This window comes from Narcine bancroftii, chromosome 3 (genome assembly GCF_036971445.1).
Source record: "Narcine bancroftii isolate sNarBan1 chromosome 3, sNarBan1.hap1, whole genome shotgun sequence".
Taxonomy (NCBI): Eukaryota; Metazoa; Chordata; class Chondrichthyes; order Torpediniformes; family Narcinidae; genus Narcine; species Narcine bancroftii.
In genome coordinates, this window is record NC_091471.1 from 61,800,403 (window position 1) to 61,828,241 (window position 27,839).

General features: G+C 37.8%; 2 protein-coding genes across 2 annotated transcripts in view; one reads left to right on the forward strand and one right to left on the reverse strand.

The window, feature by feature from the left end:
- The window catches only part of LOC138757202 (kinesin-like protein KIF24), an 81,735-nt gene extending 70,761 nt beyond the window's left edge, over nt 1–10,974 (reverse strand). Inside the window, 3 exon segments of the mRNA XM_069924168.1 lie at nt 822–1,011; nt 8,161–8,724; nt 10,910–10,974. Coding sequence (XP_069780269.1) covers nt 822–1,011; nt 8,161–8,724; nt 10,910–10,962 — 807 coding nt within the window. The 5' untranslated portion in view covers nt 10,963–10,974.
- Nucleotides 10,975–11,191: 217 nt separating this feature from the next.
- nudt2 (nudix (nucleoside diphosphate linked moiety X)-type motif 2) lies at nt 11,192–13,458 on the forward strand. The gene is made up of 2 exons (XM_069922767.1): nt 11,192–11,438; nt 12,851–13,458. The coding sequence occupies exons 1-2, from the start codon at nt 11,312–11,314 to the stop codon at nt 13,174–13,176; spliced, it is 453 nt and encodes a 150-aa protein (XP_069778868.1). The 5' UTR covers nt 11,192–11,311; the 3' UTR covers nt 13,177–13,458.
- The last annotated feature ends 14,381 nt before the right edge of the window (nt 13,459–27,839 follow it).

The following is a 27,839-nucleotide window of genomic DNA, read 5'->3' on the forward strand; positions in this document are numbered from 1 at the left end:
GTATCTATACCTCCTATGGATTCTGCATGACCTGCTGAGTTTCTCCAGCATTTTTGTGTATTTACTACAATCACAGCATCTGAAGACTTTTTTGTTTCTCTTCAATGTTTACTGTCTGCTAATAATACATTTGCTTTTAAAATAATTGAACTACTGTACAAATATTTCATTTGAACAAAAAAGGAAATTACTGTATATGTAGTGGTCAACATTTGAAGTTAGAAAATATAAGAGTTAACAACAGATCATTTTGTGGACAGTTCAGTCCTCAAAATGAGCAGGCATGTTAACTGGAATGATAAGTGAGACAAGGTATTGATTTATGGGGCCCACAAGCCCTTGAAATCTCCAAATGTAAGACAAAGGTATGTGATATGATAAGATGAATGTGTTTTTGGGAACAAGTAAGATTGATTCAATTAACGATGCAAGTCTTATACTAAGAAATGTTAGTTTTAAAAGTTATATGTAAATCAAGAATGAAGTAAAGGCTCTTTGATTATGCAAATGTGAGCAGTGAGTGAGCTTTTGGAACTTCTCATCAGACTAGAATTGCAATCAGTGCCAAGGACCTCTAAGACTCTCTAAACCAGCCATTGAAAATCAGAGTCCTCAACAAGCAAAAGGGAGATACTTGCTGTTCATTGATTGTTATACTGCATCTTAATCTTGTTTTGTTAATATTTCATATTACATTACATTTCAATATAATACCCTGTTATACCCTTAAAGTGTTCCTTCTCTTTTCATTGATCCAAATCCTCGAAAACCAATTTATTTCATCTTGTCATAGAAAAAAAGTTGTATTTTAAAAATCCTACTTGTTGGAGATAATGTGTCAAATCAACTGCTTCCTTTTTTTCACAAAGAAGGATGGACTTTCCTTCTACTACTTTTGCAATATCAATTTCACCACGTCGCATTTCTTGCACTCTCAGAGGTCGCTTTCTTACACAAACATGGATTTTCTCAATCCCAGTCCAAATCTGTTCTTTCACAGGATTTGTATGCCTAGGAACAAAAATATGAAAAAAATAATATTGCAACAAAAGAAAATTCAATACAACAGTGACTTATCTTTTAAAAAAAAGACAACAGAAATACTATTTACCAGGTCAATTGGGTTTGTGGGTCTTGGGTAAGAGGAAGAGGCAGGCAATATGGGTTTGGGAAACAATGAGGATGGAGGCCATGGGAGGGAGATGACTGGAAGTGATGAGGTTAGAGATGCTATGTGAGGTAGTGGCTTGATGTTATTTGGAGGGGTCCTGTTGAGGAGGTGTCAGAGCCATCATCTGGTCTTGACAAGGTAGACTTCAGTGCACCCAGACCCCAATAGCACCAACCTTGTCTGTGGGTTTGATAGCAAAGTTGGGGTTAGTGCAGAGAGAGTGGAGAGCAGAGCATTCCAAGGCAGTAAGATTAGAATAAGTGAGGGAAATGGTTAAATTGAGATGGTTGACGCATCAGCAGCAGTTGGAAATATAAAGACCCACAGTGGTCAGATGCCAGGACAAGGTGTGCAAGAGGAAGAAGGCAGCTTAAGGCAGGAGAAAAGTCTTCAATGAGGGCTGAGAATCATAGAGGAATAAGTGGGCACAGAGATGACAGAAGAATTCAGCATCGCAGCAAGCATAGAACTCATTCAGGAGTGGGCCAAGGGAAATGAAGGGGAGGCCGCGACTGAGGACAGAGCATTCCATCTCTGAGGGGCTGTAAACATCAGGCAAGGGTTAATGGGGTGAAGTGTGATGGGGAAATGGGGGGGAGGGGGAGGGGATTGAAGGGTTAAGAAGGTCAGAGGGGGAGGTGGCGGGTTGGGAAGGTCAGAGGGGGTGTTCCTGTGTCTTCGGAAGCTACGGTATGCAGGCAGTTGGGATGGGGATAGTGATGCAGAAGTTGGGAACTCAGGCCTGTGGGCAGCTAGGGCCAAAGTGGAAAGCCATGTCAGAGGCTTTGGGAGCTGTGGCCTACCTGGGAGCAGATGCTAAAGTTGAGAGAAAGGAAAAGAATCCTTGCAGGGGGACAGGGTGTGAAGAAGTGTAGTCAAGGTAAACGTAGAAAGTTTGTCTCCCAAAATGAAGACAGAGAGATCAAGAAAGAGGAGAGTTCAAAATGGATCAGGTGAATTTTAGGTTAGGCTGAAAGTTTGCAGCAAAGTAGATAAAGTTGATGAGCTCATCATGGATGTGATGACTCAAAGAAGTTAATGAAGGTGAGAACAAGTTCTGCCAAGCAAGAGAGTGGTGGTGAACAGGAACTGGTTAGGTCTGCTGTTGAGAAAGAAAGGAAGGGTTTTGAGACCTTCGGTATGGGGGTTGGAGGTATACAGAGATTGGACATCCATAGTGAAAATGAGGTGGTCAAGCATAGTAATTGAAAATTAAAGTGATGAGAACAAGTGAATTATTGTGGATATAGATAGGGAGAGATTGGACTGGACCGGGGGTAAATAAATAGAGTAGAGGTAAGATGATACCAGTTTGGTGGGGCAGGAGCATGCAGAAACAATGGTTCAACTTGAACAACTGGGTTTGTGGATCTTTGATAGGAGGTAGAACAGGGAAGTGGATGATTAGGAAACATGCCATGGGAGGGAGATGACCAGAAGTGATGAATTTAGAAATGGTTATTATACTCTGCATTTTCAGTCACCCACAACATGATCCCACCACCAGACACATCTTTCCCTCTACTTTATTTTCCACTTTCCAAAGGGACCTCTCCCTCCATAAATCCTTCTCCACTCATCCCTTCCCACTAATCACCCCCTTGGTAACTACTCTGTAATTGCAGCAAATGAAACACTTGTACCCACCTCTTCTCCCTCACTATTCAGGGATCCAAGCATCCTTTCAAGAGAAGCAACACTTCACTTATGTATCTATGGGAGAAGGAGGCATCTATTGCATTTGGTACTCCTGTTGTGGTCTTCTCTACATCAGAGAGATTTCGTTTCCTCCTCCTCTCCCCCTCTGGCTTTAGTGCTCTCACTCTCTCATCTGAAATCCAGCCTTTGATGCTTTAAAGGTAAATGACTATAGCTGAAGAAGGTTCTTGTCAGTTTTAAGAGGGACAGATGATAACCCCTTTCTTTCAGGTCACCACAGAGTTCCTTTTCTATTTCCCTTATTCCAAGTGAAACTTTATACAGGCAGCAATCTTGTATGGACCACAAGGGCCAGGCTGAACTAAGAACTCACAACACATCTTCAAAATGGGGTTTTTTCACAAGCTTGCCATGTTCCAGTCCCAGCTGCTGAACTGTCGAGCTGAATCCCCTCCCCCCTTCCCCATCCCCTCCCTCACCCCCTCATTCTTGTACGTTCCAACAAGTACAGTCCAAGAGTCAACAAGCATTCCCCATATGAAAACCTTTCATTTCTGGTATCATTCCAGTAAATATTCTCTGAACCCTTTCCAATACTAGCTCATTCTTTCTCACATAAAGTGCCCAAAACTGTACACAGTTCTCCAAGTGAGATCTCATCAGCTCCCTATAGAATCTCATCATTGCATCTCTACTCTTGTATGCTATTCCTCTAGAAATGAGTGCCAACATTGCATTTGCTTTCTTCACTGCCAACTCAACCTGGAGGTTAACCTTTGGTAGGGTATCCTGCACCTCCGAATTTTGAATTTTTTCTACATTTGACTCTACACTTCCAAACTTTGTATTTCATTGAGCTTGAATATAGAAAAAACAAAAAAAGACTTGAAAGCACTTGTGTCTGTGCATGCTGGATCTGCACCATGGTGGGTGAATTGATGGCACACTAGTGATAAAGGAATGTGATCTAATTGCCATTAGCAGAAGTATGGTTGTAGGGTGACCTTTTGGGAATTAAATATTCCAGGGTAATTGTGTTCAGAAAAACCAGGAAAGGAGGAGGGATGGTGGATTTTAATGATAGCATCAGTGCAGCATTTCGAAAGGGTCTTGGCATGGCAGGTAATTGTACAAAATTACATTAGTTTTGGTGGTTGTAGGAACCTCAGACATTTCCAATGCTGAAAGCCCTGGACAGAGTAGATATGACAAAGTTGTTCTCATGATAGGGGAGACTCAGACAAGAGGTTACAATTTCAAGATAAAAGGATGTCAATTTAAAACATAAATGCAGAGAATTTCTTTAGCTAGAGGGTTGCGAGTTTGTGGAACTTGTTGCCATAGGCAGCATGGCACTAAGGTAGCTGGGTGTATTTAAAACAGAAATTGACAGGTATTTGATTAGTCAAGGCATCAAGGGTTATGGTGAGAAGACTGGGAAATGGGGCTGAGTATTAAGGATCAGCTCATGATTAATGGCAGAGCAAACCTGACAGGCTGATTGGCCTACTTCTGCTCTTATATCTTGTGATCTTGCAAATTTTCTGCTTGATTTAATACATTTCCAAGTTCCTCTTACAGCTTTTTCTTTCCCTCCTAAATCCTCTCAGGTTCCCATCCACTTCCTCCTCATCTTGCTAACAAGCCTCACTGTAAAATATCAGTTCCAGTTCTGTTTATGTACAACTACCCTGATTTATAAAAGTCTCATGCAAACTGAAAATGGTCTTAAAATAGAAAGCATATCCTCCTGCAATGCATCAATTTGCTCCAGCCACCTTTTTCTGTACTTCTAAGCATGTAACACTGGCAATAAATAAAATTTGAGCCTGCAGTTTTAACCTCTTTCTTGGATCCCCAAAACTTGTTTGCAATAACCTTCTTCTATGTACGTCATTGGTACCGAAGTGGACAGAACTTGAATTGTTTATTATGTGTAGCAAGTACAATGAAAAACCTGGTGTACTCTCCAAACTTTTTCAGGGTGCTCTTCAGCTATCCAATATTCAGTTCCAGTTTATTGTCACATTTATTTAACCATATAACCGTTTACAGCATGGAAATAGGCCACGTCGGCCCTTCAAGTCCGTACCGGTTCACTTGAACAACTCCACTAGCTCCTCCGCAAACTCCTGAGGAAGTAGAGGCTTTCTTCATGATGCCATTGGTGTGTTGGTTCCAGGAAAGATCTTCTGAGATAGTGACTCCCAAGAACCTACATTTGCTCATCCTCTCCACCTCTGATTCCCCCTCTTCTGATTTTCTGGAAGTGTTGAAAGCATTCCCCCAAATTAATGGCCTTTTGGATGTGAACTTATTGGATCTTTTTAAGCAGTTCAGTTAAGGGTAATAGAGATGAGTGATAAAAATTGTTTTGCAAGTAGTTCTGCTAGATATCCAATAAGAGACTGCACAAAGTGCAGTTACAGAGTGAGATCAGACCATGCATAGCAAGGGCAACACAATTTTTCTATTGAGAGGATATTTCAGGGCATTGAATGATCTTTCACCCTTGATCCAAGCATCACACCAGCAATGTATCAGCTAGAGTCACATCTATGACAATAAAAACACCAACTAGGAAAACACACAGAACCTAACTATCAAATTCACTAGACCAACTGCACTCCCATTATTCTTCTCTTCTTGTGCAGCTGAGCCATTCATCGTGCCACATTCAAAGCTTTGGCTATCACCCTTGGTAAAAATGGAAAATAAATCTGTTCAAGAGATTGACACAGTGGTTGTATGCTCTGCATCTGCTTGCACACTATGGCTTCCTCCTTAAACAAGTTATCCAAACAATTCCCACGCTCACAGATGTGCCGGTGACTCAAACCAGCCAGTGATGGCAAATATTCTCCCTGTTGCAGTAAAACAAAAATCTGTAGACATCATGATTGAAGTTAAAAACTCAATGATGGAGAAACTTATCAGGTCAAGCAGTGTCCTTTATATTGCGAAGGTAAAAATACATAACAGACATTTTAGGCTTGAGCTCTTCATCGAGGAATGCAGAAACGTTAGCAGGTATTCAAACAAAAGAGTTTGGGAGGCAGAGGTTGTGTGGTTGCAAAGGCAGCAGGTGAGAGGTGGAGAAGGAAGGGAGGGGACAGCAGTGATCAAGGCAGGGTCGGCATCAGAAGAGATCTAATCTGGGGAATGAGGGTTACCGCAGTGGTGGGGGAGAACAAACCACTGTTGAAGCACTCACTCAATGGGGGGAGGGAGAGTGGGAAATAGGTACCATACCTACCTTGGACATCTCCATCAGCTGCACCATCACACTTCCCCCCCCCCCCCACAGTGTTTCAGACAAACGTGCGTGCTTATAGCGTTTGGAGACAAAACCACATGATTCATTTTAGAGACACCCCCTCTGAAGGTGCCCCTCAGTGTCCCCCAGTGATGCTAGTGCCGTGGTTGGGGGGGGGGGAAAAACAATAACTCATTTTGGGGGAGGGGCATGGCCCACAAATGTTCCCTCCACCCGCCCGCCCGCCCCCCCCCCCCACCCATGACACTGAGCCCAGATCAAGGGGAGGAGTGATGGCTAGGTGAATAGAGAGGAAAGGGGGGGGGGTGAAAAGAGGAGGAGAGCTGGAAGGGGGTGGGAGAGGGGGAAGAAGAGAGCACATTAGCAGAGACAGAAATGTCAAAATTAATGCCATCTGGCTGGAGAGTGCCCAGATGGAAAATTAGGGGTTGTTCCTCCAATTTGCAGGTGGTCTTGGTTGAATAGTACACAAGACATGAACAGGCATGTGAGTATGCAAGTGTGACACAGACTGAAATGGTGGCTACTGGAAGGTCTGTCACTGATGTAGGCGGAGTGAAGGTGCACAGCAAAGTGGTCTCACAATCTGCGTCCAGTCTCTCCGACACATCTTCCCCTCTCCTCCCTCTCTGCCTTCTGTAGAGACCGCTTCTTTTGTCATACCCCCGTGCACTCATCCCTCCCCACTAATCCCACCGCCTCCCCCCCCCCCCTCCAACCCCTGGTACCTTCCCCTGTGGCCGCAGGAGGTGCCACATTTCCCCACATCACAATCCGGTGCCTCAAACAGGCCTTTCAAGTGAAGCAACACTGCATCCAGTGCTACTTTTGCACTCTTCTCTACACCATAGACAATGGGCGCATAGTGGGAGACTGCTGCACTAGGCACCATTGCTCTGTCTGCACCAGTGACAGAGACCTCCCAGTAGCCAACCAATTCAGTTCTGTGTCATATTCCCACACTCACATCTGCCCTTATGGACTATCCCACCAAAACCAACCAAAAATTGGAGGAGCACCACCTAATTTTCCATCCGGGCACTCTCCAGCAAGATAGCATTAACATTGACTTTTTCCAGTTTCTGCTTACCTGCTCTCCTCTTCTTCCCCCCCTCCCCTTTCCAGTTTTTAATCCCCTCCCCTTCCTTCTCTATTCACCTTGCCATCCTTCCTCCCTTTGATCACTAGTGTCCCCTCCTTCCCTTCTCCACCTATCACCTCACGTCTTCACAACCACACCTCCTTCACCCCCCCCCCCCAATTCTTTTACTCTTTTGTTCGGATGCCTGCCAACATTTCTCCATACCTTGATGAAGGGTGTTGCTATTATAAAAGACACTGCTTGACCTGCATTGTGTTTTTACTTCTCCCTGCTGCAGTTTGAGACATATCCTGCAAATGGTTGTCTCGAATCCTGGAGCTTCTGCAACCTCCCACATGGAACAGGATGTACAATCTATTCAGCTATACCATCTTGCCCTTCATCTTTATAGCCAAGTAGAAACTTAACAGAAAATACTCTCCAACTAGCTGCAAGCCTTCACCGAATGTCAATTTTAAACTGTGGCATCTCATTTTCAAGCAATTGCAAATATAATGTTGCTCACAACTACTATGATTGAATACTCTTAAGGATGTTCAAGAGGCTACAAGTTTATACACTTTAGCGCTGGCACTACTAACTTTCAATTAACAAGTGATAAGTAACAGGTAGTTATAGGCTTACCAAATCAATGCCCCCTCTCTCCCCACCCCACAAATTTGCTTATTTACTACCTCAACCAAAAGCTAAAGTATGCACTCAGAACTAGTGTTCAAAACATATTCAAACTAATTTAATATAGTACCAAACTGTAAAGATCCATCACAATTCAATTCAAAACATATCCAGTGAAAAGTGTTCAGTGTATTGATTCATTGTATTTTAAGACATCAAATAATTTTTTCCACAATATTACATATTTGTTTGCATTTTGATTTCAATAGTTATTCTGTGAAAGTTCTTAAAAACAAAAAAAATTTACATTGAATGTTCAAATATTCATTAAAATACCTTAAGGCAGCATGTGGCAGTTGATAATTATATCCTGAAATATGAAAAATCATTTGTGCGTTTTGGACCTCATCCTGGCTACAATCCCTTGCACTGTTTGGCAAAAATATTGATGGCTTATCAGCTTCTCTCCCAGGAACTGATTCTGCATTCTTTAGACATAATCCAGAAGTTGTATTTTTATGGTGAATTGAACAGTTTGGATAACCACTGGAGTATGATGTCACATTAATACCAGACAAAGAATCAAAATCCAAATGTCGTCGAGGACCAGGCTTCATCTTCTCCATAGAGTTGAAAGAACCTCTTTGAGAATGTTCCGTACTTTCACCATGATCATGTTTCTCTTTCTGTACAGCTTTAATGATTTGAATAAGCTGGTACAAACGTTTTTGGTCATGCATATTGCAAATCCCCAGCAAAGAATAATCATTCATGGTTAGTTTAACCAGCTCCTGAGACTTCATAAAACCCATTGCAGTAAAATGAGTGTAGTACTGTTCCAGTCTAGCTTCACATAGACATTCATAGAGGCATGAAGACATCGTAGCAAATTTATGACTGCTATAAAAATAAATATTGATGAGGTCATTGAGCTTAATTTTTAGTCACATAGCATAAACAACTAGAATATCCAGAAAACACAAGTATTTTTTATTACTTTTCTTTGGAATTCACATGTATTCTTAAGGGTTTAAAGGTAAATCAATCTTCTAGTCATTTAAACATTCTGAGATTTTAATTAAATTAAAGAGACAATAAATACACAAGATAGATAATAAATATTCAAAGTAATCCTAGTGTTAAAAATGTGACTTGGAATAGTGCAGTTTGTCTTTTTGTGCTGTTGAAATAGTCTATGATCAGTGAGTGTATCAAAGGAGAGGTTCTTTCCTTGCACTGTGGTAACTGTGAATATTTATTCTCTATGTTTTGCATTTATTATCTTTTTTAATTTAATGCTTTTCCTAATGCAGTACCTGAAGCACAATAATTTTGGTGCATGTACACATTGTATATAACAATAAACATTATTATTCAGTTTTCTAATACAATACATTTACTTTTAAACTCAATCCTTTACCAAAGTTATACAAATTTTACCGAAATGTAAAAACAAACACAGGCAACTTATGAACTTTAACTGATTCTTTGCTTACATGTATTATTTCTTGTAACTTCCCCTGTCCTTACAATATCTGTTGATCTCATTTCAATATATGAACTACTAATACAGTAATTGGGGGGAAGGAAATTATCCTGCACATTGCCGAAACCCACTTCTTATGCCAGTTTCATCTTCCATCATTGAATAATTCAAGTATCATTATCACCTTATCATTTCAGCTTCTCTTTAATATCTACATACTATATTGTCCATTTCCAAATATCTAAATCCCATTCTAAACCACAATATCTCCCATTCTATTGTTTGACTTAAACATTTACCAATACAGTTATTCAGTCCATGTGTACTCTAATCTGATCTTTAATTTTTGCCATTATCCTTCTTTCTTTATTTTCCAACTGTAGTCTTCAATAATTTACAACTAAGAGGACCTGGCATTGCTCCTGCCCAAACAGACTTTATGTCTGTTATTTATTTTATATTTCAATTAGACTTAATGCACAGCATAAATGGGATTCAAAATATCTAGCATCTTTTCTTTCTTTGGCTTGGCTTCGCGGACGAGGGGTAACGTCTAGCATATATCTACTGTATAATAATCTGTTACCACCAGCGTTGTCTCCGCTCCATCCTCAACATCCATTGGAGCGCTTACATCCCTAACGTCAAAGTACTCGAGATGGCAGAGGTCGACAGCATCGAGTCCACGCTGCTGAAGATCCAGCTGCGCTGGATGGGTCACGTCTCCAGAATGGAGGACCATCGCCTTCCCAAGATCGTGTTATATGGCGAGCTCTCCACTGGCCACCGTGACAGAGGTGCACCAAAGAAAAGGTACAAGGACTGCCTAAAGAAATCTCTTGGTGCCTGCCACATTGACCACCGCCAGTGGGCTGATAACGCCTCAAACCGTGCATCTTGGCGCCTCACAGTTTGGCGGGCAGCAACCTCCTTTGAAGAAGACCGCAGAGCCCACCTCACTGACAAAAGGCAAAGGAGGAAAAACCCAACACCCAACCCCAACCAACCAATTTTCCCCTGCAACCGCTGCAATCGTGTCTGCCTGTCCCGCATCGGACTTGTCAGCCACAAACGAGCCTGCAGCTGACGTGGACTTTTTACCCCCTCCATAAATCTTCGTCCGCGAAGCCAAGCCAAAGAAGAATAATCTGTTACCAAATCATGTAAGAGAATAAAGTATAGACAGCATTTATTGTCTGAACTTTACGACAGAAAAACTTTCCTACCTTTATATTTCATTTTACGACAGAAAAATATCTTCCCAAGGCTGAAATCACATTCCAATATTAGCCATCTCTATAATTTTGTTAAACCTTGTACAAAATTATTCTTAGAATTTTGATTGTTTCCAAATTTACATTTTTAAAATCTAATTAAAAGCAAGAAAGAATGCAGTTTTCAATACCCATATAATATTAACTTTATTCAATTAATACTTTAATGATAGTTGCTTGTCCTTTGAATCCCTGTTTTCCTTAATAGGAATACATTAAGACACAAGTCACCAGGTTCACAAGGTAACATTGAATTTCCAACATTGTCCCTTCGTGTACAATCTATTCACCTTACACATTCAGTTCATTTAATCAGCGCACCGACCTTGCAGCTGCCTCTCCTTCCTGATCCCTCCTCACAGCGCCATTGAAACCCATGGCAACGCCAAGGCCGTTTCAAAGCCACGCACCAAAACCCCGCGCAGCCTCCTGCTTGACCTATGAGGAAGCGGCAAAGGCGGGCCCGGACGCTTGATTGTGGCCAATCAATGTGGAGCAACCGGCTGACGTCCGATAGCGGCCAATCAGCTGGTCAAGAAGTACCAACCAATCAGAGCGTTAATAGGCTCCGAAGGGGCGAAGGACGCGAATAGAAGTAAATCCCGCGATCGTTTCCGTCTCTTCCAAGGCGTGTCCCTCGTGGGAAGGATTCACTCGGCGCTCGTTCGTCGCTGCGGTTGCCACTCAAGCGCTTCTTCCTGTGTGGGCTGGGGATTCGGCGGCGGGCATGTCTCTGCGGGCTTGTGGCTTGATCATTTTCAGGTTAAATGCGGGCAGAGCTTCCACACCTGAAGCAGTCGAGTTCCTCCTTTTGCAGACATCTTACGGGAAACATCATTGGACGCCTCCCAAAGGTGGGGCTGAACCTGAGTTCCCTTGCAGTCCGTCTGATGTGGCAGCTCCAATTCTGTCGGTTGAAAAGCAGCAGATGATGAGGTTAATCGATGCAGTTGGTGGAGGAGGTGTGGTACTTGACCGGGTGGGTGGCTTGCTACTGTCGAGAGGAATTTGGGGGGGGGGGGGGGGGGAAACAAATGCAGGAAGAGCTCCGCGGTCAGGAAGCATCTGTGGATGCAAAGGTATGTTTTGATGGAGGCCCTGTATCAGGACCAAAAAAGGAAAGGTTGCGAGTTTATGGCAGGACGTGGGGCGGATGTGTCCAATATTCGTAGGTAATGAGTGGAGCCATTTGAGGGGCGGAAATATAAAATTCAAGAACTTGGAACGAGGAGATGATGGGCAGGTGGTGGAGAGAGTGAGTGAGGGTGGGATGGGAGAGGAGATCAGAGGCAAAAGGAAAACTCAAAAAGCTGCTGATCCTGGAATCTTGAGTAAATAACCAACTGTTGGAGGTATTCAGCGGGCCAGGAAACATTCAAAGGTGGAAATCATCGTCTACGTTTTGAGGCGTGACCTTCTATTGGGGGAGAAAACTCCCACACTCGACCCATCTACTATAGCCCTCTAAACCGATCCTATCCGTGAACCATTCTAAAGAAGTTCCCCTCAGTTTCTGCCCCCTCACCTTAAATCCATATCCTCTGGTTTTCAATTTCCCCTACTCTGAGATCACCCATCATCCTCCTATGCTCCAAAGAATAAAGCCCTAGCCTGCTCAACCTCTCCCTGTAGCTCAGGCCTGCAAGTCCTAGTAACATCCCTGTAAATCTTCTCAGCTCCCTCTAGTTTGACGTCTTTCTTAAGACACGGTGACCAAAAATGAACAATATTCCAAATGTGGCCTCACCAACATCTTGTAAAATGCCAACACTTTCCTACCTTTATATTTCATCAGCTTTGCAGTGAAGCCCAAATTTCCTGTAGTTACATGCTACACAGCTTAATGTTTGAGGATATTGCAGCATTATAATTCTGTTGTTCCATTTCTCTTTCAAAAGCATTACAATCCAGTTCTTTATCTCCTACAAAGACACACAAGCTTGTGTTTCTTCACATTATACTTCATCTGCCAAATTTTTACCCACTTGTTTCACCCATGACTCTTTGTCCTTCCCATAACTTGCTTTCCGACTGAGTGATGTCTGCAAAGTTGGCAATAACATGATCAGTCCCTCAGGACAACATTAAAAACAACAATTTCAAATAAATGCCTTTTAACATTTAATTTTTTTTTCCTCTTGCCACAAATGCTCCTTGACCTGCTAAATATTTCCAGATTTGTCTGTTCTAATTTAAAATTAAATGTTTTGAAGAACAATTTAGTCCGTAGTGAGGGCAAAGTCTAATATGTCTATTCTTTATCTAGGGCACGTTGATCAGGGTGAGGATGATTTTCAAACGGCACTTCGTGAAACTGAAGAAGAAGCAGGACTTGAAAGCAAACATTTCAATGTGCTTGAAGGGTTCAAAAAAGAAATTAATTACAATGTGAAAAATGTACCCAAAACTGTTCTCTATTGGTTGGCTGAACTAAAGGACAATAATATAGAAATAAAACTTTCCAAGGAGCACCAGATGTTCTGCTGGTTAAATGTAGATGAGGCTTGTAAACGTGTTCAATATCAAGAAATGCAGGAAGCTCTGAGAGAGGCTCACCAGTTCATCAGCAGGAACACCAGTGAAAATAAATAAAAGGGCTTGAGTTATATGAACACGTATTTGAATGTATATTTTTCTAATTCTTTCATGAAACTTCAAGGCACTAGAGTAAATTCACAGATGCCACCAAAATGTTATTTTCTTGTGCAAGGTAATTCTTCAAATCTTGTGATGCAATAAAGATGATGACAAGAACTATCCTTGCCACATTCCTATATCTATTTTCAACATGCAGGATGCTAAATGTGGACAGAAACCTAGCTGGTGTATGTGTGAACAATCTTTGTATTAAAATATAATTTATGAATCAGGAAATGAACCAAAGTTCCATTCATTGCAAGTTTCTACTATATATTCATTATGATCAGCGTAAGGTGAGAAGACCTGTCTTCCTTGCAACAGTTCAGATGTTGTATTGCTGGAAAAGCTAAATCAAATGAGGCCTTGTGAACAGAACTTGGAAACAAAATGATGGGGTAATCATTCTTTTGTGGAATATTGGGAGATAGATAGAAGAGTAGATGTAAGAGTATTGGAGTTAAAGCAGCGGGGGATTTCAACTTCTTCAATATTAATTGGAAAAGCTTGAATGTGAAGGGCTGAGAAGGAGTGGGATTTTCCTGTATCCTAGATAGGTTTTTTTTGAGACAGTGTGTCGATTGGTCCAGAAAAACTCAGTAGGATGCTTGATGAGATGGATGACAGCCACCATTTCAACTCACTAGTAATAAAAGTGGTGAATATCGATCGTATCAGTGTTCGATGCTTCCAAAAGATATAGGAGCAGAAATAGGATATTTGGCCCATCCAGTTCGCTCTGTCATTCCCACAGATCTAGAATCTTGCTTCTCATTTTCTGTTTCATTTTCCCCACAAAACCTTTTCCATCTCAAGGGAGGAAGGGAAGTTTTGTTCTTTGTTCTGAAATTTACCATTTGATTCACACACACCTATGACAGGACAGGTTTGGGGATTTTTCCTTATTGTTGAAGTTAGCTTTGCATCACTTCATACTATTATCTGGACATCCAGTCCATCTTAATGCATTATTTACTTACAAGATGGCTGAGCTATTTAAATACTGAGAAGCAAAGCCACCTTAACATTGTGTATTATTTCTTAATATACCATATTTTTGGGATGTCATTTATTGTTCTGAATTTGTATTGTAAACTAAATAAAGGCAAATCACTAAATTCTGTAAATGATAAAATCAGTTTTATTGCCAGTCCTTAAAGGAACGAATGGGTTTTTTTAAGTATTAATAACGTTCAGAAACTGGTCGTATCTTATGAAAGTATCTAACAATTTTAGTTTTCCATCTCAATGATATGTTTAAAAAAATGTTATTTTCTAATTCTGGATGACAGCAATCTTTATAACACAAGGCATCAAAAGTTACAGACCAACGGGACAGGTCTTTCCCATGTTTATAAAATATCTTTTTGGTTAAAGAGATTTTTTTTAAAACTTGATAAGCATTTCAAAGATAGTTTTTTCTGTAAAAATGTAAAATGATTTTTACCTTCAAATAACCTCAACCTGTGTTACAGAGCCACACACTGGGGAAATTCTTGGTTCAGCCATGTTCTGTGCAGTGGCCTGATGTGCTCTGTTGTTTCAAAGCTGCAGGTGTTTCAAGAGGCCTACAAGTTGGAAGAAAATGATGAACTACAGGGCAGAACTGTCCTCCGCAGTAATTTCTTTGCTTTCAGCACATGATTTACCAGTGATGTACTGACTCATTATTACAGTCATCTCCCATAATATTCTTTCTCAGCAAAGGAGATGAGAAACAAAACTGGTAGATACAGTTGGATTTCTTGATGACTATTGAAAAAAAAATGCAAAATAATTTGCTTTCTTCAATTTTAAATGGCAAAAAGGTTGATGACTTTTATGAAAGGATATTAGATATTCAAAAAGATGGAAGAATGAGCAGTTTACATATTGAAACTAAGCATACAAATTTCTGATACCTGCTATATATTGCAAGAGTGCAGTGAATTGTTAGGAATTGGAGCAGATTCTAAATATGCAAGGTCCCATTGTTCTTGGTACATAAAGCCAAGAAGTTTGGGGATGAAGGCTGTCAGAAGGAACATGCCAATTGTGAAGAGGCTACAGGCAAGGTTACCTTCTCTCCAGCTTTACTTTTTTTTAAAACTTTATTTAAGATTTTATAACATGAATAAAATAGAAAGTTACAGTAAAAAGATTAAACGTAAGATAATAAAAATTACAGTACTACATCGGCAGACTAAATAAACTAAACCCCCCCCCAATAATTAGTACACAACATTAATGACCTAGCTTAAAGTTAGTCTAACCCCCCCCCCAAGATAAAGAGTGAAGAGTTAATAAAATGAACAATATTATATAAAAAAAGCCCACTTACACAAAAAAAGATAAAACATAACAAATAAAGATACTAACAGCAAAAAAAGTTATCAATACTAAAATATCAAACTTAAAAAACATTTAAATCAAACTTAAATGCATATATTTAGCAAACGGAGACATCCTATCCTGAACTGAAAAAGATATCCTTTCCATAGTCAAACAGGACTTCATCTCCAAATACCACCTATCTAAAGTTAATATATTTCTATCTTTCCAAGTAAGAGCTATACATTTCTTGGCCACAGTTAAAGCTAAATAGATAAAGGACATCTGATAATCTTGTAGACCTAAATCAATTAATGATTGCACATTCCCGAATAAAAATATACCAGGATCTAATACAAGACAAATATTATATAAACTATTAAATATAGATTGAATACCCTTCCAAAACTGTTGCAATCGATCACAAAGCCAGATAGTATGCAAAAAAGTATTAGCCGTCTGGTCACAGCGAAAACAGCAATCCGACTTACTAAGGCCAAACTTTTTTAGTTTCTCCGGTGTTAAATATAACTGATGTATAAAATTATAATTAATCATCGCTAATCTAGTATTAACCAATTTCCAAATACTATTCTGACAAATTTCCATCCAGGCTTCTTCAGCTATTGTAAAACCTAAATTTTTTTCCCATTTCAACTTATCTTTTTTACTATCAATTTCTTGTAAAATACAATACAAATCAGATATATATCCCTTTTGTGGTGTTGAAAGTACATATTCCTCAAAATTAGAATCAGGCAATAAAATCATATGACGACCACATATCTGTTTTACAAAAGATCTTAATTGATAATACACAAATACAGAGTTTCCACTAATACTGAATTTCCTTTGTAATTCATCAAAAGAACAAAAACATCCCTCAGAAAAACAATCGGATAAATTTTTTATTCCCTTCCTTTCCCACTGTTTCAAAGTGATATTGGAGACTGTAAAAGGAACAAGTTGATTGTTATATAATGGCAATCGTCCAGACCATTTATTTTTGAGCCCCAATTTATTAAGTTAACTTGTCCATAAATTTAATAAATGCTTCAATATTGGGACATCATAAGTTCGTAATAAATTTTTATTCCATCGAAACAAAAACTCATGAGAACATTTTTCTGAAATAACCGCCATTTCTATCTTTGCCCAACTGGGCGGATCATCCATATTCATTAATGCACTAAGAAATTTAAATTGAGCTGCTTCATAATAATGTTGAAAATTCGGTAATCTTAAACCTCCAAATTGAAAATCCCGCATCAGCTTTCTCATGGCTACCCTCGGAAATTTTCCCTTCCATAAAAAGTCTCGAATTGCTTTATATAGATCCTTAAAAAAACTTTTTTTTTAAAATAAGGAATTGATTGAAACAAATATTGTATTCGAGGAAAGATATTCATTTTTATAGTATTAATCCTCCCTAATAAACCCAAAGACAAATCCTTCCACCTAATCAAATCTAATTTAATCCTTTTTATTAAAGGAAGATAATTAATTGAATATAAATCTTGAAATTCCATATTAACATTAATTCCTAAATATTTAATTTGTGTGGTCCACTTCAAATTTGTAATACTTTTATACATTGAATAATCATTTTTACAAATTGATAAAATTTCACTTTTGGTCCAATTTACTTTTAACCAGATAATTTACCATAAATTTCTAAACATTCTTGAATTGCTGGTAAAGAAATGCCCGGATCCACCAAATATAATAAAACATCATCAGCAAATAGATTAATCTTATATTCCTCATTCAAAACTCTCATACCTTTAACATTTTCATTTTGACGTATTAATTGTGGCAAAGGCTCAATGACTATAGCGAATAAAGCAGGTGACAATGGGCATCCTTGTCTAGTAGACCTTGTTAAATTAAAAGATTCTGAGATCTGCCCATTGACAGCAATTCTGGCCTTCAGGCTATTATATAAAGCCTTTATCAATCCAATAAATGAAGAACCAAAACAAAATTTCTCAACTACTTTAAACAAAAATTTCCATTCCACTCTATCAAAAGCCTTTTCTGCATCCAGCGAAACCACTATTGGATAATTCATTGGAGATTTAGATTTATTTATCAAAGTTATTAAACGCAAAATATTATTTGACGTATATCTATTTTTTATAAATCCCGTTTGATCACTATGTATTATTTTAGGCAAGTATTGAGCTAATCGATTAGCCATAGCTTTTGCTACAATTTTGTAATCTACATTTAACAGCGATATTGGTCTATAAGAAGAAACCTGTAAAGGGTCTTTATCTTTTTTTGGTATAACTGTAATTATTGCATTGGAACAAGACTCAGGTAATCGAAAAGTGTCATAAATTTGTTGGAAAACATCCTTATAAATAGGAAATATATCAGCATAAAAAGTTTTATAAAACTCTATAGAAAACCCATCTTCACCAGGTGCCTTTCCATTTGGCATATCTCTTATCGCCATTTCTATTTCATTTTCTGTAAAGGATTTATCTAACTCCTGTCTATCTTCTTAATTCAATTGTGGCAATTTAATATTTTTCAAAAAAGAATCTATAGCATCTTCAGTTACATCTTTACATTCCGAAGTATATAATTTTTTATAGAAATTACAAAATTCTTCATTAATTTCCTTTTGACTAAAAGTAATACCCAATTTCTTTCTAATTACTGGTATAATTCTAGATAATTGTTCCTTTTTTAACTGCCATGAGAGAACTTTATGAGCTTTCTCACCCCATTCATAAAACTTATATTTAGTTCAGTTCATTAAGCATTCAAACCGATAAGTTTGTAATTCACTATATTTAAATTTTAAATTAGTTAACTAATTCTTTTGCATTTCAGTAGCATTTTTTTGAAATTCTTTTTCAGTAACAGTTATCTTTTTTTCTAAATCTTCAATCTCTTTAATTCTCTCTTTCTTTACTTTAGAAGCATAACTAATAATTTGACCTCGTAAAAAATCTTTCATTGCATCCCATAAAACAAAATGACTAGAAACAGAATTACTATTATTACTAATAAAAACCTCAATTTGTTGTTTTAAATAACTAATAAATTCTGGTTTTTGCAGTAACATAGTGTTGAATCTCCATCTTGGAGCTCTCTGAACATCCTGTGAACTCTGATATTCTAATAATAATAATGAATGGTCCGAAACCAGTCTTGCCTTATAATCCACAGATGTAACCCTATCCTGCAAATGTGTTGAAATTTAAAAAATAATCAATTCTAGAAAAATAATTATGTCGTGACGAATAAAAAGAAAAATCTTTCTCTGTAGGATTAAATCTTCGCCAAATATCAACTAAATTCAAGTTTGACATCATATTAGTTACTTGAACTGCCATCTTCGATTTCTTAATTGCTCTTGGATACTTGTCCAATAAAGGCTCCAACACCACATTCAAATCTCCCCCAATCATCACATTAGAATTTGATTGTCCAAGTAATAAAGACATGTCGACAACAAAAGCTGTATCCTCAACATTCGGAGCATAAACATCAAGCAAAGTCCAAGCTCCATTAAAAATTGTACAGTTCAATTTTAATAATCTTCCACCATTTTTCTCTTCATTCTATAACTGAAATGGTAAATTCTTGTGCACCAAAATTGCCACTCCTTTTGCTTTTGAATTAAATGAAGAATAAAAAACTTGTCCAACCCATTCACGTTTGAGTTTCAAATGTTCCTTATCTGTCAAATGAGTTTCCTGTAAAAAAGCCACATCAACTTTTGATTTTTTTTAAGTAAGCAAGTACTTTCTTCCACTTAATGGGATTATTTAAACCCTGGACATTAAAAGAAGCAAACTTCAATTTAGACATTCCTTACAGCAACTCAACACAAGAAAAAGAAGAAACCCCCCCAAAAAAACCCTCCTCTTACTCTCTCTTAAAACTACAATCAAGAACAAATAAAAAAAAAGAAAAAAGAAAGAGAAAAAAAATATTTATTTTTAAAAAGTAATTAAAAAAAACTTCACTCCTTAACCCAAAAATTAAGGAAAGAAAAACAGGCAGGAGGTTACTACTACCTCCTTCTGTTTAAACCGCACAATGTGGTAACTCCCACAAAATACTGGGTGTGAGATAACTCACACGTAGCTGACGACTTCTGGAAAATAGTGCCCACCCAGTTCCCTCTCCCAACTCCCATTTTGTATTAAACTATCATCAATGACTAAAATCATCCAAAAAAAATTTTAAAAAGATGTATTATTTTTTTAATCAACTTTATCACTTCGACCACCATTGCTTCCATTTCTTCTTGCAATCTGATTCTCATCTTGTATCCCCACTCTCTTTGGAGACCGAGGAGGACTACGTCGTTCTTGAAATTGCGTAATCGGTAAAGATTGAGCAAAATCCATAGCTTCTTTAGGATTATCAAAAAACTTTGGCTGATATCCATCCTGAAAAATCTTCAATACCGCAGGGTACCTAAAAGTTGCCTTGTATTCTTTTTTTCCGCAACAACTCTTTCACAGAATTAAATTCACGTCATTGAAACATAATTTCTTGACTCAGATCTGGATAAAAAAAACACGATTATTCTGGACCATCAAAGGAGATCTATTTTGCTGAGCGTTTCTAATAGCCACACGTAGAATTGTCTCTCTATCACAATAGTTTAAACAACGGACTAGAACAGGTCTTGGATTCTGTCCTGAAAAAGGTTTCCTTCTTAAAGCTCTATGAGCACGTTCCAATATTAAACCTTCAGGGAACTTGTCTTGCCCTAACACTCGTGGAATCCATTCGGTAAAAAATTTTCTTGGATCTGGCCCTTCTAGGTCTTCTGACAAACCAACAATTTTTACGTTGTTCTGTCTAGATTAGTTCTCCAAATAATCAACCTTTTTTGCTAGATTTTTTATTCTGAGTCTGCAATGTTTCAATTGTTTTGTTTACATCTTGCAGTTGGTCTTGTACATCAACTAAATCTTGATCACTCATATCAAGTCTTTCAGTGGTTTCAAGTTTAAATGCTCCATAGTCAGCCATCTGTTGAGTATTGATATTCACCAATTCATTAAGCTTGGAATAGACGTGGGTCATAGAGTTACATAGCTGTTTCATTGAAGAGTATATCTTAAATTCAAGATTCTTAACAATCATATCAGCAAAAGTAGATTCAGACATAGTAGGATCGGGGCGTGGCAAGATGGTGTAACGATCAGACGTGCCTTACAGTCCTCTCCTGACTCTATCTTATTGTTTTGTCTAGAAATGCCCGTTAAAATTCTTTAAAAGTTTAGATAATTTCAGTGCTGTTAATTTAACTTATGATGGTACAATTGGTGGAAAAGAGCAAAAAAAAAAACGACAACAGATCATTAAAAAACTACATTTTCCAAAAGTTCAAGTTTTGGAGCCTACCTACAGGAAAGACACCGGGACTCAGCCTGAAATGGATCCCAGGAGAGAGGTACAGTGTTCGGATGTTACATCGGTAGAGCCCCCTAAAGAGGGCGCCAAACAGCCTTTAGAACAAAGAGTTACTCAAAGGCATTTGTCAACTTTAGAGGTGGTGCTGCAAACTGCATCTCTTGAGATAAAAGAACCTATACAACTTGATGTACTGGGAGAACTTAATACATTATGGACTGGGGAAAAATTCAGCCAGCGTCCTCCAGTTATTGCTGGAGAGGCTGTGGCTGGGGTTTCCACACGCAGTCATACCACAAGGAAGGCAACCAGAATGAAGGAAGGAACAGAAGATCCTTTGGTTATGCAGAAGAAGCAGGAATCTGTTGAGCCAAAATCTCTTCCAATTGAAAAGATTTTTGTGAATCTTGAATCTAAATTATCTTATACAATGCAGGGATTATCCAAGATTATGACTGAACTTGGTACTAGGTTTAATACTCTGGTGAAAATACATTCTCAACAGATGGCCAATTTTGGAGCTTTTAAGCTTGAAGTGAGAGATAAATTTAATTCGTGTGAAGAAGATATAGACGAAATACGGGATCAAGTTTTTGATGTGACCAAAATGGTCGAAGACTTACAAACTCAAAATAAAAATTTGGTGAAAAAGATTGATTATTTGGAAAACCAATCCAGACGGAACAATATAAAGATTATTGGTTTGCTGGAAGGTATGGAGGGACCAGACCCAAGAAAATTTTTTACTGAATGGATTCCGCAGGTGCTGGGTCAAGAACATTTCCCGGAAGGTATAATACTGGAATATGCTCACAGAGCCTTGCGTAGAAGACCTATTTCAGGTCAAAGTCCAAGACCTGTTTTGGTTCGTTGCTTGAATTATTACGACAGAGAAATAATTTTACGAGTGGCTATTAGAAATGCACAACAGAGAAAATCACCCTTGATGATTCAAAATATTCGAGTTTTCTTCTATGCGGATTTGAGTCAAGAAGTTATGTTCCAACAACGGGAATTCAATCCTGCTAAAGAGTTGTTGTGGAAGAAAGGTTACAAGGCAACCTTTAGATATCCAGCTGTTTTGAAGGTTTTTCAAGATGGTTGCCAACCAAAGTTCTTTGATTCTCCAAATGAAGCTATAGCATTTGCTCAAGAGCTGCCAATTACTCAGTTTCAACAGAGACATAGTCCGCCGCGATCTCTAAGGAGACAAGAGATGGAAGAAAAGAGCCGTGCTCCAAGAAGGAATGGTTGTAATGGTGACTCGGCAGTTGGAGTTGATTAAAAGAAGAGTTGTCCTTTTTTTTCTAATGTTTTTTTTAAAAAGGGATATTAAATAATGATGATGTTAGTTTAAGATGAAGTGAGAGTTGGGGGAGAGAACTGGATAGGCACTATTTCCTGAAAGTCATCTGCTACGTGTGAATTATCTCCCACCCATTTTTTTTGGGGAGTTACCGCATTGCGCGGTTTAGACAGGAGGGGGTATTTTTAACCTCCTACCTGTTTTTTTTTCCTTTTTTTTGTATTATTAGATTAAAGAGTGAAGGGTTTTTTTTGTTTAAATATTTTTAAAAAAGCATAAGAAAGTATTTGATTGTTTAAAAAACTAAAAATTGATGTGGTTTTTTTTGTAAAGTTTATTCAGTAGATAAGGAATATCTGAAATTTAAATGTGAATGGGATGGATAAGTTTTTTTTAAAGAATTGATTATTGTTTAAGAATTTTTGATAAATAATGTTACTAACTTTACTAATTTTTTATATTAAGTTTGAGTTAAATATATGTTTCATCTTAACTCTGTTAAATATATGCATTTAAGTTTGATTTAAATAGTGGGTTTTTTTCTCACATATATTATTAACTTCATTAATTCTTCACTCTTTATTTGGGGGGAAGGGGGGCTGGACTAATTTGAGTTGGGTTATTAATGTGTAATAATTATTGGGGAGGGTATAGTTTATTTAGATTACTGATACTGTATTGTAATTTTATTATTTTATTCTTAATTTTTTTAAATGTAATCCTATATGTTATTCATGTTATAAAATCTTAAATAAAGTTTTTAAAAAAAGACATAGTAGGATCCTGCTGTTTCTGAGAAACCAAAGGATCTTCTGTCCCTTCCCTTGGTTTAACAGCTTTTCTTGCAGTATGGCTCTGTGTAGAAACCTCTGCCAGCAATATCAGGAGGCTGATAGTCAGGGTTATCCTTAAGCCATATTTCATCAAAAGCCTTCATTATATCCATACCTGGGGAAAATGTCATAACTGGTGGTGCATTTCGCAGCGCCACCGCTATATCAATCAGAGATCGGCTCTTTAACTCTCCAGCTGGCGGCACCCCAGCTGATTCAGCTGTCAAAGTCTCGGTGACAGCGCTCACAGCGGGCATTGTTTGAAATACACGCACCCGGCCAGCCCTTTGTTCTAAAGGCTGCCGAGTGCCATCTTTAGAGAGCCCTACCGGTACAGAGCGGAGCTCCAATGCCGAATCCTGCGCTTCTTCTCCTGGATCCATTCCACGCTGAGTCCTGGCTTCTTGTAAACAGGTAGGCTCAGATAATTTCGGGAAATGTAATTTTTTAACAATCTGTTGGTGTTTTCTTTTACTTTTTTTTTAAACAAATGTACCATTAGACATTAATTCAACATCTCTTACTATTTTTAAACTTTTTAAAGAATTTTAACGGGCACTTAGAAACAAAACAATAAATCAGAGTCAGGAGAGGACTGGAAGCCACATCTGTTCCTTACGCCATCTTGCCACGCCCCCACCTTCTCCAGCTTTACTAAACAGAAACTCCCAAAAGGAAATGTATGAATTGCAGCAAGAATAAAACGGAGGAATCTAATAAAAAAGCTATAGAGACACAAGAACTGTTAGCTCAAAAAATAGATATATTGGAAAATTATAACAGAAGAAATAACATAAAGATAGTGGGCCTTAAGGAAGATGAAGAAGGCAAGAATATGAGGGAGTTTATAAAAGATTGGATCCCTAAGACCCTAGGATGTCCAGAACTACAGCAAGAAATGGAAATAGAAAGGGCACATAGAGCATTGGCCTCTAAACCACAACCACAACAAAAACCAAGATCTATTTTAGTAAAATTCCTAAGATATACTACAAGAGAAAAGGTACTGGAGAAGACAATGGAAAAAGTAAGAGAGGGCAACAAACCACTGGAGTATAAAGGGCAAAAAAATTTCATTTATCCAGATATAAGTTTTGAACTCCTAAAGAAGAGAAAGGAGTTCAATACAGCAAAGGCGATTTTATGGAAGAAAGGGTATAAATTTATACTAAAGCATCCAGCGGTATTGAAAATATTTATTTCAGGACAACAAAACAGACTATTCTCGGATCCAGAAGAAGCACGAAAATTTGCAGAACAATTACAAAAATAGACTGAGGGATGAAGACGGGTAATGAGAGTAAAAATGATCACGATTGATATGTATGTGGGTAAAGAGGTATAAGAGTGAATAGATACAATGTGCATACGTGAATGTATCTGTACTTAGAGGAAAATATAGATAGTATAGACAAGAATTAATAAGGGAAGGTAATGGAATAGAGAGAATAAGGAGGGAATTAAAAGAGTGACCTTTGTGACATATGAAAAGCGAAATCTTTTCTGGGGGGGGCTGGGTGGGGGGAATAGCGGTCACTGCAAAATCAGTTGACGCTTGCGAGTGAATTCGCAAACCCAAATGGAGAGGGGAGATGTGGTTGTCCGACAAGGGATAAAGGACAACTCAGGAGGGGAAGGGGAGATTGGGGATAAAGAAGATATAAATAGGAGAATAAGGAAAATGTTTGATGTTGTAGGAATGTTGTCTTATAAAGAGTTTAAAATAAGAAAACAGAAATGGAAAAGGAGGAAAGGTAATGATGGAAAAACAGAAAGAGAAGATAAACAAAGTATAAAATGGCTACACTGAACTATATGACTTTAAATATTAATGGAATACATAACCAAATTAAAAGGAAGAAACTACTAAATTTACTGAAAAAGGAAAAAATTGATATAGCATTTATCCAAGAAACACACTTAACTGAATTGGAGCACAAGAAATTAAAGAGAGATTGGGTAGGACATGTAATAGCAGCATCGTATAATTCAAAAGCAAGAGGAGTGGCTATATTAATTAGTAAAAATGTGCCATTTAAAATAGAAGAGGAAATAATAGATCCAGCAGGGAGATATGTTATGATAAAATGTCAGCTCCTAAGTAACATAAAAAATAAAGAATTTGGAATTGATTTGGAGGATGCACAAAAAAAGATTTGTTAAGATAGCCCTAGCCGTAGCAAAAAAATGTATTATGTCAACCTGGAAATTGGAAGATAATTTGAAAATACAACAATGGAATATAGAAATGAATAAATGTATTCCATTGAAAAAATAACATATAGTTTAAGAAATAATATTGAAATATTCGAACAAATATGGGAGCCTTACATTAAATACAATAGCGAAAACCTAACGGGGACAAACATTACCTAAGTTGATGGAAGGAGAAGGAAAGAAAAGAATGGACTCAGTAGAATTTCTGGTGTAATTTTGTTGAATGACAACATTGTCTGACGGGTTTAATGCAACCTAGATTGTATACCTAAAATGGATGGGGGGGGTGGGGGGTGGCTTGGGAGGAGGGAGGGGGGGGAGAAAAAGTCACTGTATGTGTGAAAAAGAAAAAGTGTATATCATGGCTAATGTGATTTATGGTGTGAAAAATAAAAAAATTAAAAAAAAGACGGTTCACATTCTAATCTATTATTTGCTATTTCTGTTAAGCTGTGTAATTTCTCGAAGAGTTGTGAATTCCATCAATTTTTGAGATAATGTATTGATTTTTTAAAAGTGAGTTCACAAATTATTTACTAGCACTACACAATCTGTTTGCATTATCTTGCTTTACAGCCAGATAAACAGTAAAACAGGTTTCAACGTGTAAGCTGCTCCGATACTAAAAACTGATTCTTGCCTGTTTTTTTAGGCTTCAGCTCATTGTCACTCACCTCAGTCTTCACTTCAAAACAATGAAGTTCCAACTTGCTTCATCGATACTTCAAAACATCCCAATCTCCCCTCAAATTGCAAGAATTAGTAATAAAATCCAAACACAAAATTGAAAACTGTTCAGGATGGGTCAGCTCTGGAGCAGGCAGAACACTCAACTCTGCACAAGCATGAAGGCATAGTATAAGTCCAATGTGGAAAGAACAAATTATTTATTTTCCTGATGAGGTTCCAGAAGATTCCCGGTCATAAAACTAGTTGGCTCCTCGTGCATTAAATAACTGAGGTCACTGATGTCAGAAGAGAATCTTGGTCATGTTCATATCTTGCTGCAACCTTGCAATACATTTGTATTTTTTTCAAATTTATTGAATATTTGTCACTTTGTATACTTGTAAAACTCAACTCCTTCATCTTCCCTATCATGTGATGTAGATGTTAATAATATTTTATAGGTAAGATACAATATTAGCTAGAATGCAACATTTATCAATTTAACAGAAAAGGTTTGCCTGCATATGGTTTCTTAAGATCAAAAGTAAATGGTAGAGTACTATTGAGCAGTGGTTATGATAATGGTCTATCAACCAACCATGAGAGTTCAAATCACACTCTGCAAGATGTCAACTGAACCTATCAATGTGTGAATTTGTTCCAGTGAAAATCAACTGAAAATTAAGATGGGCATTAAAGGCCTAACATCCTTTAACATTCTTCAGGAATGGAGACATGCCTTTTGAGCTAGGTCTGAGTTATGACTTCAGTTCCACATGACTCTATGACATTTGTTAGGTCTGCTTTGTTCATGAATGAGTGAGACAAACACCAGGCTGAGTCGAAATCAGGGTTCTTTGTTCTTTATTACCGGATTGTAACACTTGCGACTAACCATGTTAGTCGGAGAATGCATTCTGCCGTTATCAGCAAAATGGTGATTTTTTATACCCTTGGATATGTGCTTAGAACATCATCATATCATTACTTGTCCAATGACTAAAACTGTTGCTATCCTTTCCCTGCTAGCTTCCTGCCTCTCAATCCATCAATGTCTCTCTTATCTTGTAAGTACAAGGATGCATTCACATCTTGTTACAGCCCTGTACATTCCCATCTCATGATGTTTTACCTTACACATTGTACATTTAAAGTTCAGAAAGTTTTTGGTAAGATGCCATTAAAAAGATTATTTAATAAGATAGCATCCTGTGAGAGAGGTTTGGATAAATTCAGATGTCAAGAGGGCAGTTAATAATGGAAATGTTTCTGCACAAGACATTAATGCAGTCTCAAAAATGAACCATGTTGGGATCATTGTTATTCAAGATCGACATAAAGATGTGGGTACTATTCACAATTCAGCTTTCAATACCACAATAACATGTTAGTATCCTTAATGGGAAAGAAATTCATGCTTTGAAGGTAAATGTGCTGGCACTGTCAAACAAGGGCCAGCACATTTAAAAGGGATCTTGTAATTATGGAAATAATTTCTCCAGATCTATGATTAGTGTAGAGGCTATTTCACAGAGAAATATAGTTCTCAATGTATGGTGAGAAAGTTCCAATATAAAACAAGAAACAATATTCTAGTACAAGATCCTGGTGCTCTGAAGCATATTGAGCCAAGGACAACCACATAAGCTAATTGAATTTGTAAATTGCAGGAAGGCCTATTAGAAACAGTTTGAGGACCAGGACTTGTGAATTCAATTGGTTTCACTGGAATTGTTTTCAGTTGCTTTCAACCTATATCATCAGGAACAGACAGTAACAACATCCTCAGCATAAATCTACGATGTTAAAATGTTAGTTAAAATGTGCTTTATTATATTCTAATCTTTTCTTTAACTCTATAACATCTATCCCAATGCAATGCGTTTCTGAGA